The sequence below is a fragment of the Hypanus sabinus genome, chromosome 27 (assembly GCF_030144855.1).
Source record: "Hypanus sabinus isolate sHypSab1 chromosome 27, sHypSab1.hap1, whole genome shotgun sequence".
Lineage (NCBI taxonomy): Eukaryota > Metazoa > Chordata > Chondrichthyes > Myliobatiformes > Dasyatidae > Hypanus > Hypanus sabinus.
Genome location: NC_082732.1, coordinates 35,087,125 through 35,105,613, shown reverse-complemented (window position 1 = coordinate 35,105,613; position 18,489 = coordinate 35,087,125). Strand labels below are relative to the sequence as shown.

The 18,489-nt window shown below is 41.2% G+C and overlaps 1 protein-coding gene across 1 annotated transcript in view; it reads right to left on the bottom strand.

Moving 5' to 3' along the window:
* Positions 1-450: 450 nt before the first annotated feature.
* The window catches only part of mmel1 (membrane metallo-endopeptidase-like 1), a 106,084-nt gene continuing 88,045 nt past the window's right edge, over positions 451-18,489 (bottom strand). Inside the window, exons 20-23 of the mRNA XM_059952218.1 lie at positions 11,740-11,805; positions 6,474-6,566; positions 5,006-5,082; positions 451-1,392 (exon numbers count right to left, since the gene is read on the bottom strand). Coding sequence (XP_059808201.1) covers positions 1,293-1,392; positions 5,006-5,082; positions 6,474-6,566; positions 11,740-11,805 — 336 coding nt within the window. The 3' untranslated portion in view covers positions 451-1,292. The remainder of the gene's footprint in view (positions 1,393-5,005; positions 5,083-6,473; positions 6,567-11,739; positions 11,806-18,489) is intronic.

Below are 18,489 nucleotides of genomic sequence, written 5' to 3'. Positions count from 1 at the left end.
GGTAGTGAGTGGGAATCAGAAGAACAGATTTGTAGAGAGATTTGGCTCCTGCTCTGGTGATGATTTTGATCCAGCGCCCAGTGTTATTGAAGGACGCAACTCTGTTGCCGTTGCCTTGTTTAGCTTTAGGAGTGGTTGAGCATTCTGTCACCTGGTGGCAGTACTGGGTGATGATTCATCATTATGTTGCTATTAGGGCAAGGCCTGCCTTTACAACTGAGAGGCCAGTTAAAGAAAGTAAAGAGAGTGAAAAGAAACTGGATCTCTGCCAAGTCATTCCTCCCTGGGCCTTTAAATACCACTGAGAAAACGGAGAGACGGGCGAGAATGATCTACTGAGCCAGGTGGGGAAGACGTCAAGAAGCCACTTTAATTTGCTCAAGTCACCCATGAAAAGTAGCAACCATTCGTAATATTCATAAAGGATTTATTAGGAAATACTGACACAATGGGAATATATTAAAGTCAAACACAACTCACCCAGAATAGATAGACCATAAGATGATTTCTCAAATGATTTTTTTCTAGATATAAACAATATATTATAAATCATCGATATATGATTAAATATATTAAAAATAAGGTGCAGCTTGTGAAAAGCACATTCAAACAAATGCTATCAAAAAGGCCTTTAGATACCACTTTTTGAAGTTTATACTGTACAGCAGCACTGGGGAAATAATATTTTTTTTAAGAAATATCACAAAAATGTCACGTCATTTCACACAATACACCTGAGCTATGGGTAAGTTGGTAAATAGATGTCAAAACAGATACAAGCATTTAGGACACATCATTATTACACGTCATAGCCTTGGCATGCAGGAATTTTAAACTTCAAGAAGCATTGCTCAGGAGACAGATTCTATCACTGTTTAACAATAGCCTCAGTTAATCTTAATGTATCTGCTGTATGACTGTTCCCCTCTTCTCGAACCCTATCACGAGTTAGCAATTTGCACAGACTCCAGAAATGACATTGTGGTTTAACTTTGAGTAAGGAGTTCTATGCAGAACTAAAGCACCCTGATGTTATTACTGAGTGTAAGTAACAGTTAACAGTCATGTTAAGGTATAGAACAGTCAGTGTTTGACGGATTTGCCTAACCTGCCTACAGCCAACATTCCTCAGTTGTATACACTCAAAACAACAGAGAACAAGAGCAATAACCTTGGCAGTGACTAATTAGAGGACGATTATTAGGCAGATCAATTGGCTTTGGCCACCTTTAGTCTACACGTACTCCAGTGACTTTGAAGGGTTTCGGATGGTCAGAGCAGTAGGTCGTTCATTACCACACACGGCACTTCTTGGCTGGGTGCATCGCATTGCCCCTTGAACACTGGAAGGCCTCTGCAAAAGCTTCAAAGTTTTGCAGGGAACCGATGACTCTGCAGAGCGAGGACAGAGAAAGAGCAAAGCTGCATTTACACGACTTCTTTTATGCCCCGCACAATTATACACTAATGAATTAAAAACGCAAGAGTTTCTGCGGATGCTGGAAATCCAAGGCAACACATACAAAAACTCAACAGATCAGGCAGCATTTGAGGGGAGTAAACATTCGATGTTTCAGGTTGAGGCCCTTCATCGGGCCCTAAAGATCTCAGCCCGAAACGATGTCTGCTTATAGATGCTGCTTGATCTTCTGAGTTCCTCCAGCATTTTGTGTGTGTTATACTAATGAATTATTTCCCCTTAACATGAAAATAATTTTAAGCAGATCAGATTCCACAGATCATCCACTGTCTCTTGATCACTGACAGTCTATAATGCACACACTATTTCTCCCCTGGTTGTCCTGGGCACAGATCCCAGTCTATCAAGAGCACAGGGCTCTCCCAACACATCGCTTTCTGGAATGGGTTTGACAGCCAGCAGGCCCAGCTTACTGACTCTCAAACTTCTCATTATTATTGATAATTTCTTAATGACTTTGGCAGACACTAACAGACACATTTACTTAAGACCGCTACCGAAAAGTAAAAATGTTAAAAACATAAAACTCTTTTTTTTCAGTAAGGACTTAAAACAAAGGAATACTGCTAAAGACCATTTAAAATCTTTTAAACCAAATTGGAGACTAAAGGCTGCAAGGCTGGAATCTGGAGCAAGAAGCAAGCTACTGGAGGATCTCATGGAAAGAGATGGTCAACGTTTCAGGTTGTGACCCTGCACCATTCCTGATACTGGGTCACGACCCGAAATGTCGAACGTTCCTTTGTCCCCACAGATCATGCTTGACGTGCTGACTTCTTCCAACAGTGTTCCTTGCTTTAAGCCAGTGTGTTTGCATACAAGTTCAAGTTTATTATTCTCCAAACAGCTGATTTCCCCCATTTATTTTAATGGGACTTCTGTCCTTGTGTCAGGTCTAACCTGGTGAAGACACAGGCTTCACAGCATAATTTGCACCTGCAAATGTGATCTGACCTGCTGAAAATTCCCATCATTTTCTGTTTTTTGGTGTAGATTCCCAACTTCTGTAGTTTCTCATTGATTCCTCCAGCCTATCCATGAGCAGGTTCAGGTGAATCTCGATGGAAGATCTCCCATGTATTATTCTCTGTTTTAGTGATGTTTTGTTTGGAATAAATACTGGCCAGAACCCTGGTGAAAACTTCCTGCTCTTCTTTAAAAGAGTGGGATGGGGATTTTTTGTCCCCAGTTGGGAGAGTGGACAGAGCATCTGCTCTAATTGCTCATTTGAAAGGCAGCTCCCTTGATTGTTAGCAAATCCCCGTGCATTATAAAGGAGTTGTTTGTACGGTTGTTCGCTGAGCCTGGAGGTTAGGTCACAAACGTTTCATTGCAAGTTGAGGTGACATCATCAGAGTGTTGTTTCTGCTGAGTGCCCACATTTATATTGCTCCAACTTGTTGTTCGAATCAGAAGGCTGTCATGCAGATCGCTAGTTTCTGCCAGGCTCTGGCTAACTGGGTAGTTGAGTGATCTCCGCTGACCTGCATCCCTGGATATCAGTCGTTGTGAGCATTGGTTTCTCAGGAGTCCAAGGCCAACAGCGATAGGTAATCAGGGATGCGGGCCAGTGGAGATCACTCAGCTTCCCAACTGGGGACCCAGCAGAGACTAGCAGCAGTACGACAGCCAACCAATCAGAACAATGATACGGTTGAATACGCAGCAGAGGCAACACTCAGTTGCACACGGATGCCGTCTCTTCGACGGGTGATGAAATGTTTGCGACCTAACCTCAGGCTCATGAACAACCCTACAAACTAGCAGTCAGCCTGAGCTGCCAACTTTCTCTTTCACTTCATCATGAAGGAATGCCAGCATGGACGAATGCTCAAGCTCCGAGAACCCTCGAATTTCAAGTGAAAGGACTGCAACAGAAATGGAAAAGCAGTGCAAGGGAAGTAGAACCTGAAAATGCTAGTGATTGTCAGCATGTCAGGCAGCATCCATGAAGATGGTGGCCTTTCATTAAAAGATGCTGGCTCAAGTCCGTATCTTTCTCCAAAGATGTTGCTTGACTTACTGAGTATCGCCAGCATTTTTTGAATTTCCAATCTGCAGTTCTTCTGCTTTGTGATGCAAAGGAAGTATTTATGATTTGTCCACTGGAAATGGGGTTGATGTATGACCAACGGGTCCTGTTTTTGTACATTGCTGTATATTCTTTGAGTACCCGGTCAATGTAACGATTAATAGCATTAATATGTAATTCTAGTAGCCAATGCCCTTTGTATTGAGCTGGTTTATTCAAAAGAAAAAATATGATAATCAGATACGGCAATACCAACAAGTGATTGATAGTGATAAAGTACACCTCTTGTCAGGGCTGTGCAAAGGAGCACGCTACCAATATCTCCAGCAGCAATGGAGATATGTGACTGCAACTGGGTATATCCTTACAATGGATCAGCTTGCAAAGTTGCTGTATTTGAGGATATCCAACACTGAAAGTGAATGATTACCAGGGTTTAATTTATAGAACATAAAACATTACAGTAAAATACAGGCCTTTCAGCCCAAGATGTTGTGCCATCTCTCAGCCCTCCATTTTTCATACATCCTTGTGCCTATCTAAGATTCTTTTAAATGTTCCCAATGTATCTGCCTCTACCCCCACCCCTGGCAGCGCATGCTATGTTAAAAAAAAGCCTCCAGCATCCCTCCCCCCACCACACTTTCCTGACAACACCTTAAAGTGATGCCCCTTATATTAGCAACTTTTGTCCTGGGAAAAAAGTCTCTGGCTGTCCACTCTATCTCATTTCTTATCATCTTGTTCACTTGTTATCAAGTCACCTCTGATCCTTCTTCACTCCGAACAGAAAAGCTTTAGCTTGCTCAACTCATCCCCATAAGACAAATTTAGGCTAACATCTATCTCTTTTCCCCCTTCTCTCTCTGATGGTTTGGGATCAATTAAAATTTTGTTAAAACCTATTTCTCAGCATCACCTTTTGCACTTGATACATTGAATCTACAACATTGGGAAATGCCATTTAGTCAGAATAGCCCATTTTGGGATTTACCCTTTTCACAAGCAATTTCCCACTCTATTTTTCCTAACCTTACTATTCCACCTCCTCCTCCTGACTCATCAACATCATTTATAAGATTTGCCTCCGCTACTCCAGGAGTTCCATTCTGACCACTATTCCAAATTTTCCTTGACCTCCGCATTGTGACTGCATCAATGGCCCAAGTTTTGGGCTTCAACCAAAAATATTCCCGTTCCATCAGTATCTGCTTATTGTCAGTTCAGTCCAAGGCCGCAGTCTTTCTACAGGGTCATAATTGCTATTTCAATATCAAAGTAATGAATGATACTCTCCATCCCTCAGTCAGATAACAAATGCATTCAAGTATGCCCCGTGCCCCAGCAAGTGATGCTGACAGATAGCAGACTATGCCAACTTAGCAGCTGAAGTGAAAAGACAACCAAGATAAGAAATTAATTAAATTCCACAACTCAGAGTCACCCTATAACATAAATCCAAAGATTGTCCTGTGTGAGCAATAGCCACATACCTGAATTTCAATGGGGTGTGAACCTCTGTTTTAATGACCTGGCTGGCATACTCAGGTCTATATGATCCACACCATACCTGGAGAACATACAGAATGCAAGTGTTAACCAGCCACTGTAAATAAGGTATCCTTAAGCACATGATGAAAATGTATTAGGCAGGCGAGTGTAGATATACTGCGAACAAAATTATAGTTTTAAATCTGTTAGGAATTTTGCTGAACATGCTAAGTCACCTGTCAATCTTGCTTATGCGTGAAAGATAGTTGTGTGCTTAGATCAAGGACGAGGCTATCATGCTACAAATGCGCAGCCTAGCTACTTAGCCTCATATAAACTCAGTGCCTACTTTATTAGGAACCTCGTGTATCTAATAAGGTGGCCACTGAATGCATGCGCATGGTCTTCTGCTACTGTAGCCCATCCACTTTCAAGGTTCAATTTGTTGTGCCATCAGAAGTGGTGTGCAGAAGAGCATCAGAAATGCTCTTCTGCACACCACTTTTGGTTATTTGAGTTATTGTTTCCTTCCTGTCAGTTGAACCAATCTGGCCATTCTCCTCTGACCTCTCCCATTAACAAGGCATTTTCACCACATAATTGTTTTCTTGTGTTTTATACAGTATTCTCTGTAAATGCTAGAGACTGTTGTGTGTGAAGATTCTAGTTTCTGAGATACTCAAATCACCCTATCTGGCACCAGCAATCATTCCACAGTCAAAGTAATTTAGATTACATTTCTTCTCCATTCTGGTGTTTAGTCTAACCAGCAAATGAACCTCTTGACCATGTCTACATGATTTTATGCACTGAGTTTCTGCCATATGATTAGGAATTTGCATTAACGGGCAGGTGTACAGGTGTAACTAATAAAGTGGTGTCTCATTTCTGATCCTTTTCCAGGAGTCAAAAACTTAATTCAAAGATTTCAGTTTATTCAGAAAACAAATAAACATACTAAAACTAAGCAAACTAAATAAGGAGCTGAGAAATGATGCTAAGAGGGGAAGTAATGCTAAGGGGTGTAAGACAAGGAAAAAAATATGGCATTTCTGAAAAATCTATCACTTTTATAAAAAAGATATTCCTTATAAGGAGATAAGTTATTTAATAGACTACATAATTACATCATGTGCTAATACTTAGCCAATGAAAAGTGATAAAGGTGATGACCATTAGTTTAGTTGCTATGCTGCTTTCTGCCAATAAATGGGAAAAATACATGTTTGTTAAAAAGAACAAATCTTATAAAAAGGATTATTAAAGAAACCATGGTTTCTAGCAGTGGCCACAGAGTGTAATAAAAACCATGGATGAGGTAAGATGTCCAAAACTCACATGGTTATTTCCCCACTTATTTACATCCAATTCAGGAGAATCTTCATTCTGCTAGCCTTAAAAATGAGATTGTAACCCTTTCCCCTCATACTTTCTAAGCTATCACAAACTGAACGCCTGCCTTCATTTTACCTGTGCAAAGTTCAAGAAAAAAAGTTGTTTGTGCGTCAGATTCAAGCCAGGTAGTTTGACTTCTCCTCTTCTCTTCACCCACTTCATATAGGCCTGGAAAACACAAAGTGAAGTCTCTAAAACCAATCCATCCCATCAGACATGGCAAGTTACTGGGTAAACTGAAAATGATTGTGGGCTCTCCAAACTGGAAAAAAAATTATTTTCTCTATACCACGTTCTTGCAAGTTGCCCTCACCACTGAGTTAACCTTCAGCCAACAAGGTGATTACAATGTGTTTCCTTTCAACAATCCAGCAACATAATTCATCTAGTGGAGCAATATACTCCATGTCCAATGGTTCCATTTAACATCAGTGAATGTCAGTATACAACCTGAAATTCTTACTCTTGACAGACATCCATGAAACAGAAGAAAAACTCCAAAGAATAACAGAAAAGCATTAGAACCCTAGAGCCCCCCACCCATCCACAAACAGCAGCAAAGCATCAACCCTTCCCCCTGCCCCCACTTGTTCCAGCAGAAAGCATCACCCTCCCCCACCCCACACAAAGAGAACATGATCTAGCATCCATTAAAAACCATTGTTCATTCCAACAGTTCGGCATTCTATAAGCACTCTCGAGGGAGAAAGAGTTGTCACCCCCTTCCACAATGAGACAATCCTGTTTTAATGTTACAGACTGTAGCATCACTTTTTTTTGGTTCTCCTGATTCGAGAATCGGCAGCAAACTCTCTTTCACCACCAAGAGAGAGAGTGTGATTACTCGAGTGGAGGGGCCTCCAACAGCCCTAGTGTTGATATATAATAAAATATCTTGACATCAGTTACTTTCTTATCCTTATATCTGATTTCATCCTAACTTTCCTTTGTCACTCTTTCTCAAGAAACCATTTAATTCTTTGATTCATTGTTGATGTCACTGGATGGACCAGCATTAATAACTCATCATGAATTGCCTGTTGGAAGATGAAGATGAGCCGTTTTCTTGAACAGATTCAGTCCTTTTGATGAAGATACTCCCCACACTACTGTTGGGTAGGGGTTGAGGATTTAGACCAATCGACAGAGAAAGAATGTTGATATTTTTCCACATCAAGATGGAGGAAAACTTGCACTAGTACACATCCCATAACTATGAACAATAGGCTCCCAAAGAGGACAAGGCTGGTATCACAGCAAATAACTTGGTTGTGTTCTCACATTTAACTACACCCCAATTTCAAAGTTTAAAGCTCAAAGAGGACCACAATCTTGTCATGATTTGGAGGCTTGTGTGCCTCAATGACCCAGAAGGCTATGCTGGCTGGGGTCAAGGCTTTATGCTTCAGCTTTTTGATAGTGTCACCCATACCAAACAGGTCAAAGAGTAGATGGCAGACTAAGAGTGGTCCACTGGTCCTCCAGGTTTGGGGGTTCAGCTGAGGGCTAACAACACTGACTAATTTGTTAAAGCAAATTTGTTACAGAAACAGCAATGTAGAATCCTTCTACATCTGAGTGTGACAGTATTCCTGAGTCTCTACCCGGGACTCGCATGACTGACAGTAGTGAAAACCGAGAGGAAGCTACTGACATGATGAAGGAAGCCTTGAACACCACTGGAGATAGAGGACCTTCATTGCTGCCTTAAATACCAGAGGCAAAACAGGCAGTAATTTTAATTGATGTATACACCCCCATAAGCTACCATGAGATTCATTTTCTTGCGGGCATTCCACAGTAGAACAGAGAAATTCAATAGAATGAACGAAAAACTACACAGAAAGGCTTTCAAACAACCAGCGTGCAAAAGACAAACTGTGCAAATACAAAAGAAACCCCAAATAATAAATAAATACATCATACTGTGAAGATAAGTGGTAGAGTCCTTGAAAGTGAGTCCATAGGTTGTGGAATCAGTTCAGTGTTGAGGTGAGTGAAGTTATCCATGCTGGTTCAGGAGATGAACCCAAATAGGTTAGATGGCATTCAAGATACCTTTCCAGCTAGATAGTATTCAAGATATTTTCAATAGTTTCTTTTAAACATTATAGAAAACACTTTTTCACTTTGGCTGAAATGAACTAGCCATAGAAAACCCGGATCTCTCTGTCATTCTTCAGGCACCGTGGTAGTAAAGGATGGAAGGGTGGAGATACGTCTCTACCAAAGGAGATGTAAGGCGCTACTTCCTTTCGTAAGCCTGCAGGTCACCCTTGGGCAATATGAAGTACGTGCTTAGCCCCGTGATCAGGCTCACATAAAGCCATGGGAGCAGGTGATGGATGGTCATATGAGCAGCTGGTAGATATCACAGGTACTGGTTATGTGGTCACTGACGCCAGGCAGACAATCTCTGAAGCGTACTGATAATGGCTGGGGTCACCCATCTTGTAAAGACTCTGCCCAGAAGGAGGTCAGGGCAAACAACTTCTGTAGAAAAATTTGCCAAGAATAATCATGATCAAAGACCATGATCGCCCACGTCATAGGCATATGATGATGGCAGTACAGTACTGTGCAAATGTCTTAGGCACGTATAATTGTAGCTAGGGTGCTTCAGACATTTGCACAGTGCTGTATATTCGTTAAAATAGGAAAAAGAAATAAGAATATTTAGCTTTGTATTAGCCCAGTAGTATTAAGTGTTATTTGGTAACTGGAAAGTTAATATACAGTACCGTGCACTAGTCTTAAGCGCCCTTGCTGTATATATGTGCCACAGACTTTTGCACAATACTGTAGCAGCAGTTTCAATTTAAAGATAGAATTGGGTAAGTGTTTCAAGAGAAATTATTTGAGGCACTCTTGGGAACAAACAGAGCAGATTCCTCTTTCAAACGGATACAATTGCCTGGATGCCTTTCCTTTGTATTATTTCATTCTGAGACAACAATCATGTTCAGCTAGAAGTGCCATTCAGCTTCAAGCCTCCTGAGAACCTCACCATCTTCAGCCAATTCTACTCACTTTACATGATACTAAGGCACAGCTGAGAGCAGTGGATGCAGCAGAGAATATTAGGACCAGATGACATCTCTGCTGTGGTTCTGTAAACTTGGCCCGGAACCAGAACGTTTAATCAGATTTACAACAACCGGCTTCCAACTGACAATCTGGAAACCTGCCCATCTCCAGTGCTGTGCAAAAGTCTTAGGTGCGTATAAAAAAATTGTATAGCAAAGATGCTTTCAAAAATAATGATTTGAAAACTTTCCAGGTATCAAAAACTATAAAGAGCAGTAAACAGTTAAAGGGGAGGGGGCTGTGTGGAGATACATCACTGCCAAAGGAGGTGTAAGGTGCTCCTTCCTTCTGATAGCTTGCAGGTCACTCATGGATAAGGTTTAGCACCTGTTTAACCTCCCTGATCAGGTTCAAATGAAGCCATGAGAGCAGGTGGTGGATGGTCATATGAGCAACTGGTGCATATCACAAGTCCTGGTTATATGACCACTGAAGTCAGACAGACAATCTCTGAAGGGTGTTGATGATGGCTGGGGTCACCCATCTTGTAAAGACACTGCCCAGAGAAACCACTTCTGTAGAAAAATTTACCATGAACAATCATGGACATGACAGATGGAAGACCATGATTGCCCATGCCACACGATGCCGGCCCTTGATGATGATGACACAGTAAAAGTCTAAAGCAAATCAATATTTGGTGTGACCACCCTTTGCCTTTAAAACTGCACCAATTCATTTAGGTACACCGTCATGAAGCTTTATAAGAAAATTGGTGGTAGGTTGTTCCAAACGTCTTGGGGAACTTGCCGCAGTACTTCTGCAGACTTTGGCTGTCTCACTTGCTTCTGTCTATCCAGGTAATCCCAAACAGCCTCATTGATGTTGAGATCAGGGCTAAGTGGAGGCCATACCACCTGAAACCATATTAAAAAAATCTCCAATGCCCAAGAATTTTGCTCAGTACTTTATGTCCAGTAGAGCAAGAGAATTTCTATTGGGCTAATTGCTGCAAATCAGACCTCTCAATTTGTCAGCAAAATGATAAAAGGTGCAGTTGAAAATGCTAATAACGCTCCCTTATTCTCTAATCATCTATTCATTGAATCACATGTTGGGTTTCACCAGGACCACTCAGCTTGGGAACACATCACAGCCTTGGTCCATGCATGGGCAACAGCAATTCCAGAAGGTGAAAATGATGGTTCTTGAATAAAGCCTGCCCCACCTTTGAGCACATTTACATGGAGAGATGCCACAAAAAAGCTATCATCAAGGACTACCATCATCCGGGCCAAAACATCTTTAGGGCTCCATCTCCAAGGCTAGAAGAATCATAATTACTGCCACAAACACAAGAAAATTTGCAGATGCTGGAAATCCAAAAAAACACATACAAGATGCTGGAGGAACTCAGCTAGCTAGCAGCATTGATGGAAAAAAGTAAACAGTTGACGTTTCAGGCGAAAACTCTTCATCAGGACACAGTCCTGATAAAGGGTCACGACCCGAAACTTCGACTGTTTACTCTTTTCCATAGATGCTGCCTCACCTGCTGAGTTCCTCCAGCATTTTGTCTGTGTTGCTCATAATTACTGCTCAGCATTCAATTCCACCTGCAGCTATTCAGCCAATGAAACAGTCCAAACTTCCATGCAACTAATGAATGTTCAAGCATTGGCTTGAAATCTTTCTCCCCCAAAGTGCCAGACACCTCATCAGCAACAAGGACGAATCTAACCACATGCCCCAGATATCCAATGCATTATCACTGCATATTCCCCTATTTTTTACATCCTGGGGTTATCACTCACCTGAAGCTCAACTGGACTACTCACATACAGTACTGAGCAAAAGTCTTAGACACCCTAGATATCTTTATATGGCTTTAGATGCTATGGCCCTGATCTCAACACCATCAAGGATGTCTGGGATTACATAGAGAGACAGAAGCAAATGAGACAGCCAAAGTCTGCAGAAGAACTGTGGCAAGTTCTCCAAGATGCTTCGAACAATCTATAAGTCAATTTTCTTATACAACTGCACGACAGTGTACCCAGAAGAATTGACACAGTTTCAAAGGCAAAGTGTGGCCACATCAAATATTGATTTGAATTAGTTTCTTTTTCTGGTTACTGTTCTTTGATATTTAGAAACTTTTCATTTCATTATTTTTGGAAGCACGTTCACTTTACAGATTTTTTTTACGGGCACCTCAGACTTTTGCACAGTACTGTAAATGGCACAGGGAAGGGCACAGGTTGGGCATCCTGTGGTCTGCTTGTCAATATGAAGCTTAAAATCAATGCCTTACCTTGTATGCCTGTCTGATGCCTCCATTGTCTGCGATATTTTCACTCAAAGTGTTGATCCCACTTACCTGTGTCAAAAAAGAATTGTCTAGATGAAATGAATTATTAGGCTATTGTCGCAGAAGAACAAAGCTGGCAGCTATGAAAGGCGCTCTTATTTCTAATTCTGTCCTCAGTTATTTTGCCTCTGAGAGATGCACGTATCGTTCCTTGATCAGGAAACTGACAAGATGGAGATTTATCATCAAAAGCAGTGAGACTTGTGAGGCTAGAAGTGACTGATGTCAGTATTAGGGAACATTTCATGATAATCTTCCAGCTTCTCCTTCCACTGGGGGTAATAAAGGATTTAAAATAAATGGGCTGTCTTTATTAAAATGACAAACACAGAAATTTAATCTGAACACAAGCACTGCTTGATCCAGGGAACAAAGTCATTTCTAACTTGTTTGTTTTGGCTTGTCTCAGATTGTGGACAAAGCTGAAAGACACAAGAAACTGCAGAAGAGCTCAAACCTGCAACAACACAAAAGGTGCTGGAAGAACTCAATGGGTCAGACAACAACTATAGAGAGAGATGGACAAATTTCGTCTAACTTCATCATTGGGTGCCACAGTAGCATGGCGCTGTTACAGCTCGGCTCATTGGAGTTCAGAGGTGAATTTTGGGGTACTCTGTAAGAAAGTTTGTACATTCTTCCCATGTGCATGTGGGTTTCCTCTGGGTGCTCAGGTTTCCTCTCACAGTCCAAAGAGGTACTAGTTAGTAGGCTAATTGGTCATCGTAAATTGTCCTGTGATTAGGCCAGGGTTAAATCAATTAGTTGGTGGGTGGTGCTACCTGGGTTGCTGGGTAGGAAGGGCTGGTTCTGTGCTCTATCTCTAAAATAAAAATAAAAATAAACATGGAGAATGGAAGAAAGGGGGACATAGTCAGTGTAAAGAAGTGGAAGGGAAGCAAGAACTAACAGGGCAGATGATAGGGCAAAATTGCAGTCAGTGGAATGAGTTAAATTGTAACGGGGACAAAATTGAAAAGGGTGATGAATACAGGTCCGAAGGTGTTATATTTGAATGCACACAATATATGGAATAAGGTAGATTGTCTTGTAGCACAGTTAGAGATTGGCAGGTATGATGTTGTGGGCATCGCTGAGTCGTGGCTGAAAGATCGTAGTCAGGATCAGAAGATGTAAAATCCTTGTGGGTAGAATTAAGAAAATGCAAGAGTAAAAGGACCCTGATGCAAGTTATAAACAGGCCTGCAAACAGTGGCCACGAAGAGGGCTACAAATCACAACAGAAGATAGAAAAGGCATGAAAAAAGGCTAATGTTGCAATAGTCATGGGTGATTTCAATATTCAGGTAGATTGGGAAAATAAGGCAGAAGAAAGGAAACTATTGGCCAGTTAGACTGACCTCAGTGGTTGGGAAAACGTTGGAGTCCATAATTAAGGATGATGTCTCAGGATACTTGGAAGTATATAATGAAAAAGGCCACAGTCAGCAAGGTTTCCTCAAAGGATGTTCTGTACCCAGATTTTCAGAAGGCCTTTGACAAGGTGCTACATGAGGCTGCTTAACAAGTTACGAGCCCATGGTATTACAGGAAAGATTCTAGCGTGGATAAGGCAGTGGCTGATTGGTAGGAAGCTAAAAGTGGGAACGAAGGGATCCTTTTCTGGTTGGCTGCTGGTGACTAGTGGTTCCACAGGGGTCTGTGTTCAGGCCAATTATTTTTATATGACAATGATTTGGATAATGTTTGATGGCTTTGTTGCAAAGTTTGCAGACGATATGAAGATAGGTGGAGGGGCAGGTAGTTCTGAAGAAATAGAAAGGCTACAGAAGGACTGAGACAGTTAAGGAGAATGGGCAAAGAAATGGCAGATGGAATACAGTGTCGGGAAGTGTATGGTCATATACTCTGAAAGAAGAAATGGAAGTGTTGACTATTTTCAAAGTGAAGAGAAAATACAAAAAACTGAGGTGTAATGGGACTTGGGAGTCCTTATGCAGGACACTGTTGAGTCTGTGGTGAAGAATGCAAATGCAATGTTAGCATTCATTTCAAGATGACTAAAATGTAAAAGTAAGGATGCAATGTTGAAACTTCATAAAGCAATGTTGAGGCCTCACTTGGAGTACTGTGCGCAGCTTTGGCCCCTTACTGTAGAACGGATGTGCTGAAACTGGAGAAGGTTCAAATGAGGTTTACGAAAATGATCTGAAGATTGAATGGCTTGTCATATGAAGACTGTCTGGGCCTGTATTCACTGGAATTCAGAAGAATGACAGGTGACCTCATTGAAACCTATTGAATGGTGAAAGACCTTGATACAGTGGATGTGGAGAGGATGTTTCCTATAGTGGGAGAGTCTAAGACCACAGCATCAGAATAGAGGGGTGCTCTTTTAGAACAGAGATAAGGAGGAATTTCTCTAGTCAGAGAGAGGTGAATCTGTGGATTTTGTTGCCACAAGCAGATAGTCTTTATGTGTATTTAAGTCAGAGGTTGATAGATTCTTGATTGGTCAGGGCATGAAGAGATATGGAGCGAAGGCAGGAGATTGGGGCTGAGAGGAAGATTAGATCAGCCATCCTACCTGATGGGCTAAATGGCCTAATTCTGCTCCTATATCTTATGGTTTTATGGTCTTAGAATGTAGGTGCTGGATCCCAAGAGAGGGATTTTGTAGAATGCCTACAAGATGGCTTTTTAGAGAAGCCTGTGATTGAGCCCACTAGGGGAACAGAAATTCTAGACTGGGTGTGAAGTAATAACACAGGTTTGACTAGGGAGCTGAAGTAAAGGATCCCTTGGGAGACAGTGATCATAATATGATAGAATTCACTCTGTAGTTTGAGAAGAATAATCTAAAATTGGATATAACAGCATTACTGTGGAGTAAAAGGAATTACAGAGGTAGGAAAGAAGAGCTGTCCAAAATTGATTGGAAAGGGACACGAGCAGGATGATGGCAGAACAGCAGTGGCTGTTGTTTCTGTGAACAATTCGGAAGGTGCAGGAAAGATACAAACATCCCAAAGATGAAGAAATATTCTAAAGGGAAGATGAGACAACCATGGCTGATGAGGGAAGTCAAATCACAAACAAGAGAAAATCTGCAGATGCAGGAAACCTAAATGCGAGGAAGTCAAACACAGCATGAAACCCAAAGAGAGGACATATAAGACTGCAAAGATTAGTGGGGAGATAGAGTATTAGGAAGCTTTTAAGAATCAACAGAAAACGACTATAAAGAGAAAAAGATGAAAGAAGAAGGTAAGCTACCCAATAAAATAAAAGAGGATTCAAAATGTCTTTTTTAAGATAAATAAAGATTAAAAGGAGAACTAGAGTGAATATTGGACCACTGGGAAATGATGATAGACAGGTAGTAATGGGAGACAAGGGAATGATGGACAAACTTCTTAAGTATTTTGCATCAGTCTTCACTGTATATGACACTAACAAACTGATGGAAATACAAAAGTGTCAGGGGGCAGAAGTGAGTGTCATTGCTATCACTAAGGAGAAGATGCCTGGGAAGCTTAAAAGCCTGCAATGTAGACAAGTTACCTGGACCAGATGGACTACGCCCCAGGGTAGAGATGGCTGAAAAGATTGTGGAGGATTCAATAATGATCTTTCAAGAATCACAAGATTCTAGAATTGTTCTGGAGGACTGGAAAACTGCAAATATCACTCTATTCTTCAAGAAGGGAGGGAAGTAGAAGAAAATAAATTATAGGCCAGTTAGCCTGACTTCAATGGTTGGAAAGATGTTGGAATTATTAAGGGTGAGGTTTCAGTGTACTTGGAGGCACATGATAAAACAGGCCAAAATCAGCATGTTTTTCTGAAAGGGAAATCTTGCCTGACAAATCTGTTGTTTACTTGGATTTTCGGAAAGACTTTGATAAGGTGCCGCACATGAGGCTGATTAACAAGATAAGCCATGGTATTACAGGAAGGGTACAAGCATGGATAGGAGATTGCCTGCTGGCAGGAGGCAAAGAGTGAAAATAAAGGGAGCCTTTTCTAGTTGCATGCCTGTGCCTAGTGATCGCAGGGGTTGGTGATGGGACTGCTTCTTTTCATGTTATACTGTATGTCAGTGTTGGAATGAAGATATTGATGGCTTTGTGGCCAAGTTTGTCGATGATACATGATAGATGGAGGAGCAGGTAGTGTTGAGGAAGCAGGGTGCCTGCAGCGGGACAAACAGATTGGCAGAATGGTCAAAGATGTGGGAGATAGAAGAAAATGTAGGGAAAGCACTTTGGCAGAAGGAATAAAGGCATGAATTGTTTTCTAAATGGGGAGAAAATTCTGAACTCAGAGGCACAAAGGGACATAGGAGTCTTCTTGCAGGATTACCTATGGGTTAACTTGCAGCTTCTTCCCGTCTGCCACGGACGTTGAACCCATCAACACTACCTCACTACTTTAATAATTCTGATGCTTCGCACGACTTATTTTAACTTAACTATTTAATAGACATACACATACTTAAAGTAAATCAGTTTTTTTTCTCTATATTTATTATCATGTATTTCATTGTACTGCTGCTGTAAAGTTAAAAAATATTCACAACATATTCTGATACTGTTTTGAATCTAAGAAAACACTGGAAACGCTCTAGAGGACATTCACAAGAATGATCCCATGGATGAGAAGTTTAACATATGAGGAGCACTGAACGCTCTGGTCCTGTATTCACTGCAGTTTCAAAGAATTGGGGGGACCTCATTGAAACCGATCAAATAATGAAAGGGTTAAATAGACTGGATGTGAAGAGGATGTTTCCTATAGTGGGAGAATTTAGGACCAGAGGGCACAGCCTCCGAATTGAGGGACACAATTTAGAAAGGAGATGAGGAAAATTTATGTTTTTGGAGCGGAAATAAATCACCTAGACCAGATGGACTACACCAAAGGGTTCTGAAAGAGGTAGCTGAAAAGATTGTCATGGCATTAGTAATGATATTTCAAGATTTCAAGTATCAGTAGATTCTGGATTGGAGAAAGCACTTGGGGTATTGTGAATAGAGGTTGATAGGTTCTTAACTCGAAGGGCGTCAAGTATTACGGGGAGAAAGCATGAAAACAGGGTTGAAAAGGATAATAAGTCAGCCATGATGGAATGGAGGAGCATACTTAATGGGCCGAGTGGCCTAATTCTGCTTCTATGTCTTATGATCATGATTCAGGTGAGGGGTTGATAGGCAGACAAAAGCAGAAATGATGTGTTAAGATGGTAGATGATACGGGAACGTGACAGAGGATTGGAATGGTCAGTGGAGCATCAATAAAGGGAGGGAGAGGGGAGGGAATCCAGTGGGAGGAGTGTGAGATGGGTAGAGGGCGAGGGAATGGACTGACATAGGGTAATGGGAGCCAGTTAGATCAGGAGGAGAGAGAGTAAGATTTCAAAAAAGAGAAGGGACAGAGGGGGAGTTGTTCCCCAGAAGCATGAGATTTTGATGTTCATGCCACCAGACTGGAGACTGCCCAGGGAGAATACGAAGTTCCTAGCAGTGAAGGAGGCTCTCACCCCATTGCCAATCCCTTGTTGCTCTGAGGAGCACTTCTGATTGAACCACTACATTTCTTGCTGGGGTAGTGTTCTTGAAATGAAATTAGCTCATAGATTAATTGTTTATTACATATTAATGGCAAATATGCAAATTAAACTTAGAAAATAAAATGAGAATTGATAAGTTATCAGTACAGTTAAGCTGGCAATAGGCCAGCCAGTTAATGAAATTGGTAAGGGATTAAAAGAATTTAGACCATGGAGGAAGAACATATTATAAGTGAATTCTGAATGCAAGAATTGCAATGAAGAGAAGATCTGAGAATCTAAACAGACAAGAATTTTCCTTCAAAATGACCAAAATGAGAAAAACATGTGAACAAATAATGTTTAACCAGAGAAGAGAAGGTACATTGGAGAAGATTGCCTTTCACATTTCACCTGATTGGAGAATGAAGATTAACTCAACCAATGAACTCTACACCTCAGAACCCTAACTGAGACTGCTCCTGCCCCATCTCGTCCCCAGGAACCACATGCAGATGATGTTGTAGAGAGAATGGGCTTGATCAACACCAATATATCAGGATATTGGAGGATGTTTCACATTGAGCCCATTAAAGTGCTTGTTCTCACTCCATTGTTGGATGTGAGCAAATGCTAGTCTCTTTCTCTCCTGTTCTCAAATCTCTGCCTGGTTTTGTTAGACACACTTGAGAATCCTTGGTAGACCTGAGTCTTTAATCTCAAGAGTGCCACATAGTGTCAGAGCTAAAAAAGATGGCATTCTTCTGGGCATTGGGCTATCACATAGTGTCAGCCCTGCAGGGTTTACTTCTCCTGAAGGAGAAAGAGGTTAGGTTGGGGTGAATCCCATCCTTGCAAGGAATGATGCTGCAAAAGTCATGCAGAATATCACTGATATAATCATTTTGTATGGAGAATTACCTGAGGGTCTAAACAGACAAGACATTTCCTTCAAAATGACCAAACGAAAATTAGAAATACGTCTGTAGAAACAACCTTTAACCAGAGAAGGAAAAGGTCAGTAAGTATTGTGTTTATTTGGTGCTTTATCCATGTTAAGAACTTCTCAGGCATCCTACAGTGACTGAGTTCATTTTATGAGCTGCATGTAGGTGACATTTCATAGCTATTGACTGCTTATCAGGTGAGCCAAAAATCCCTCACATTTATTGTAAAGTTCA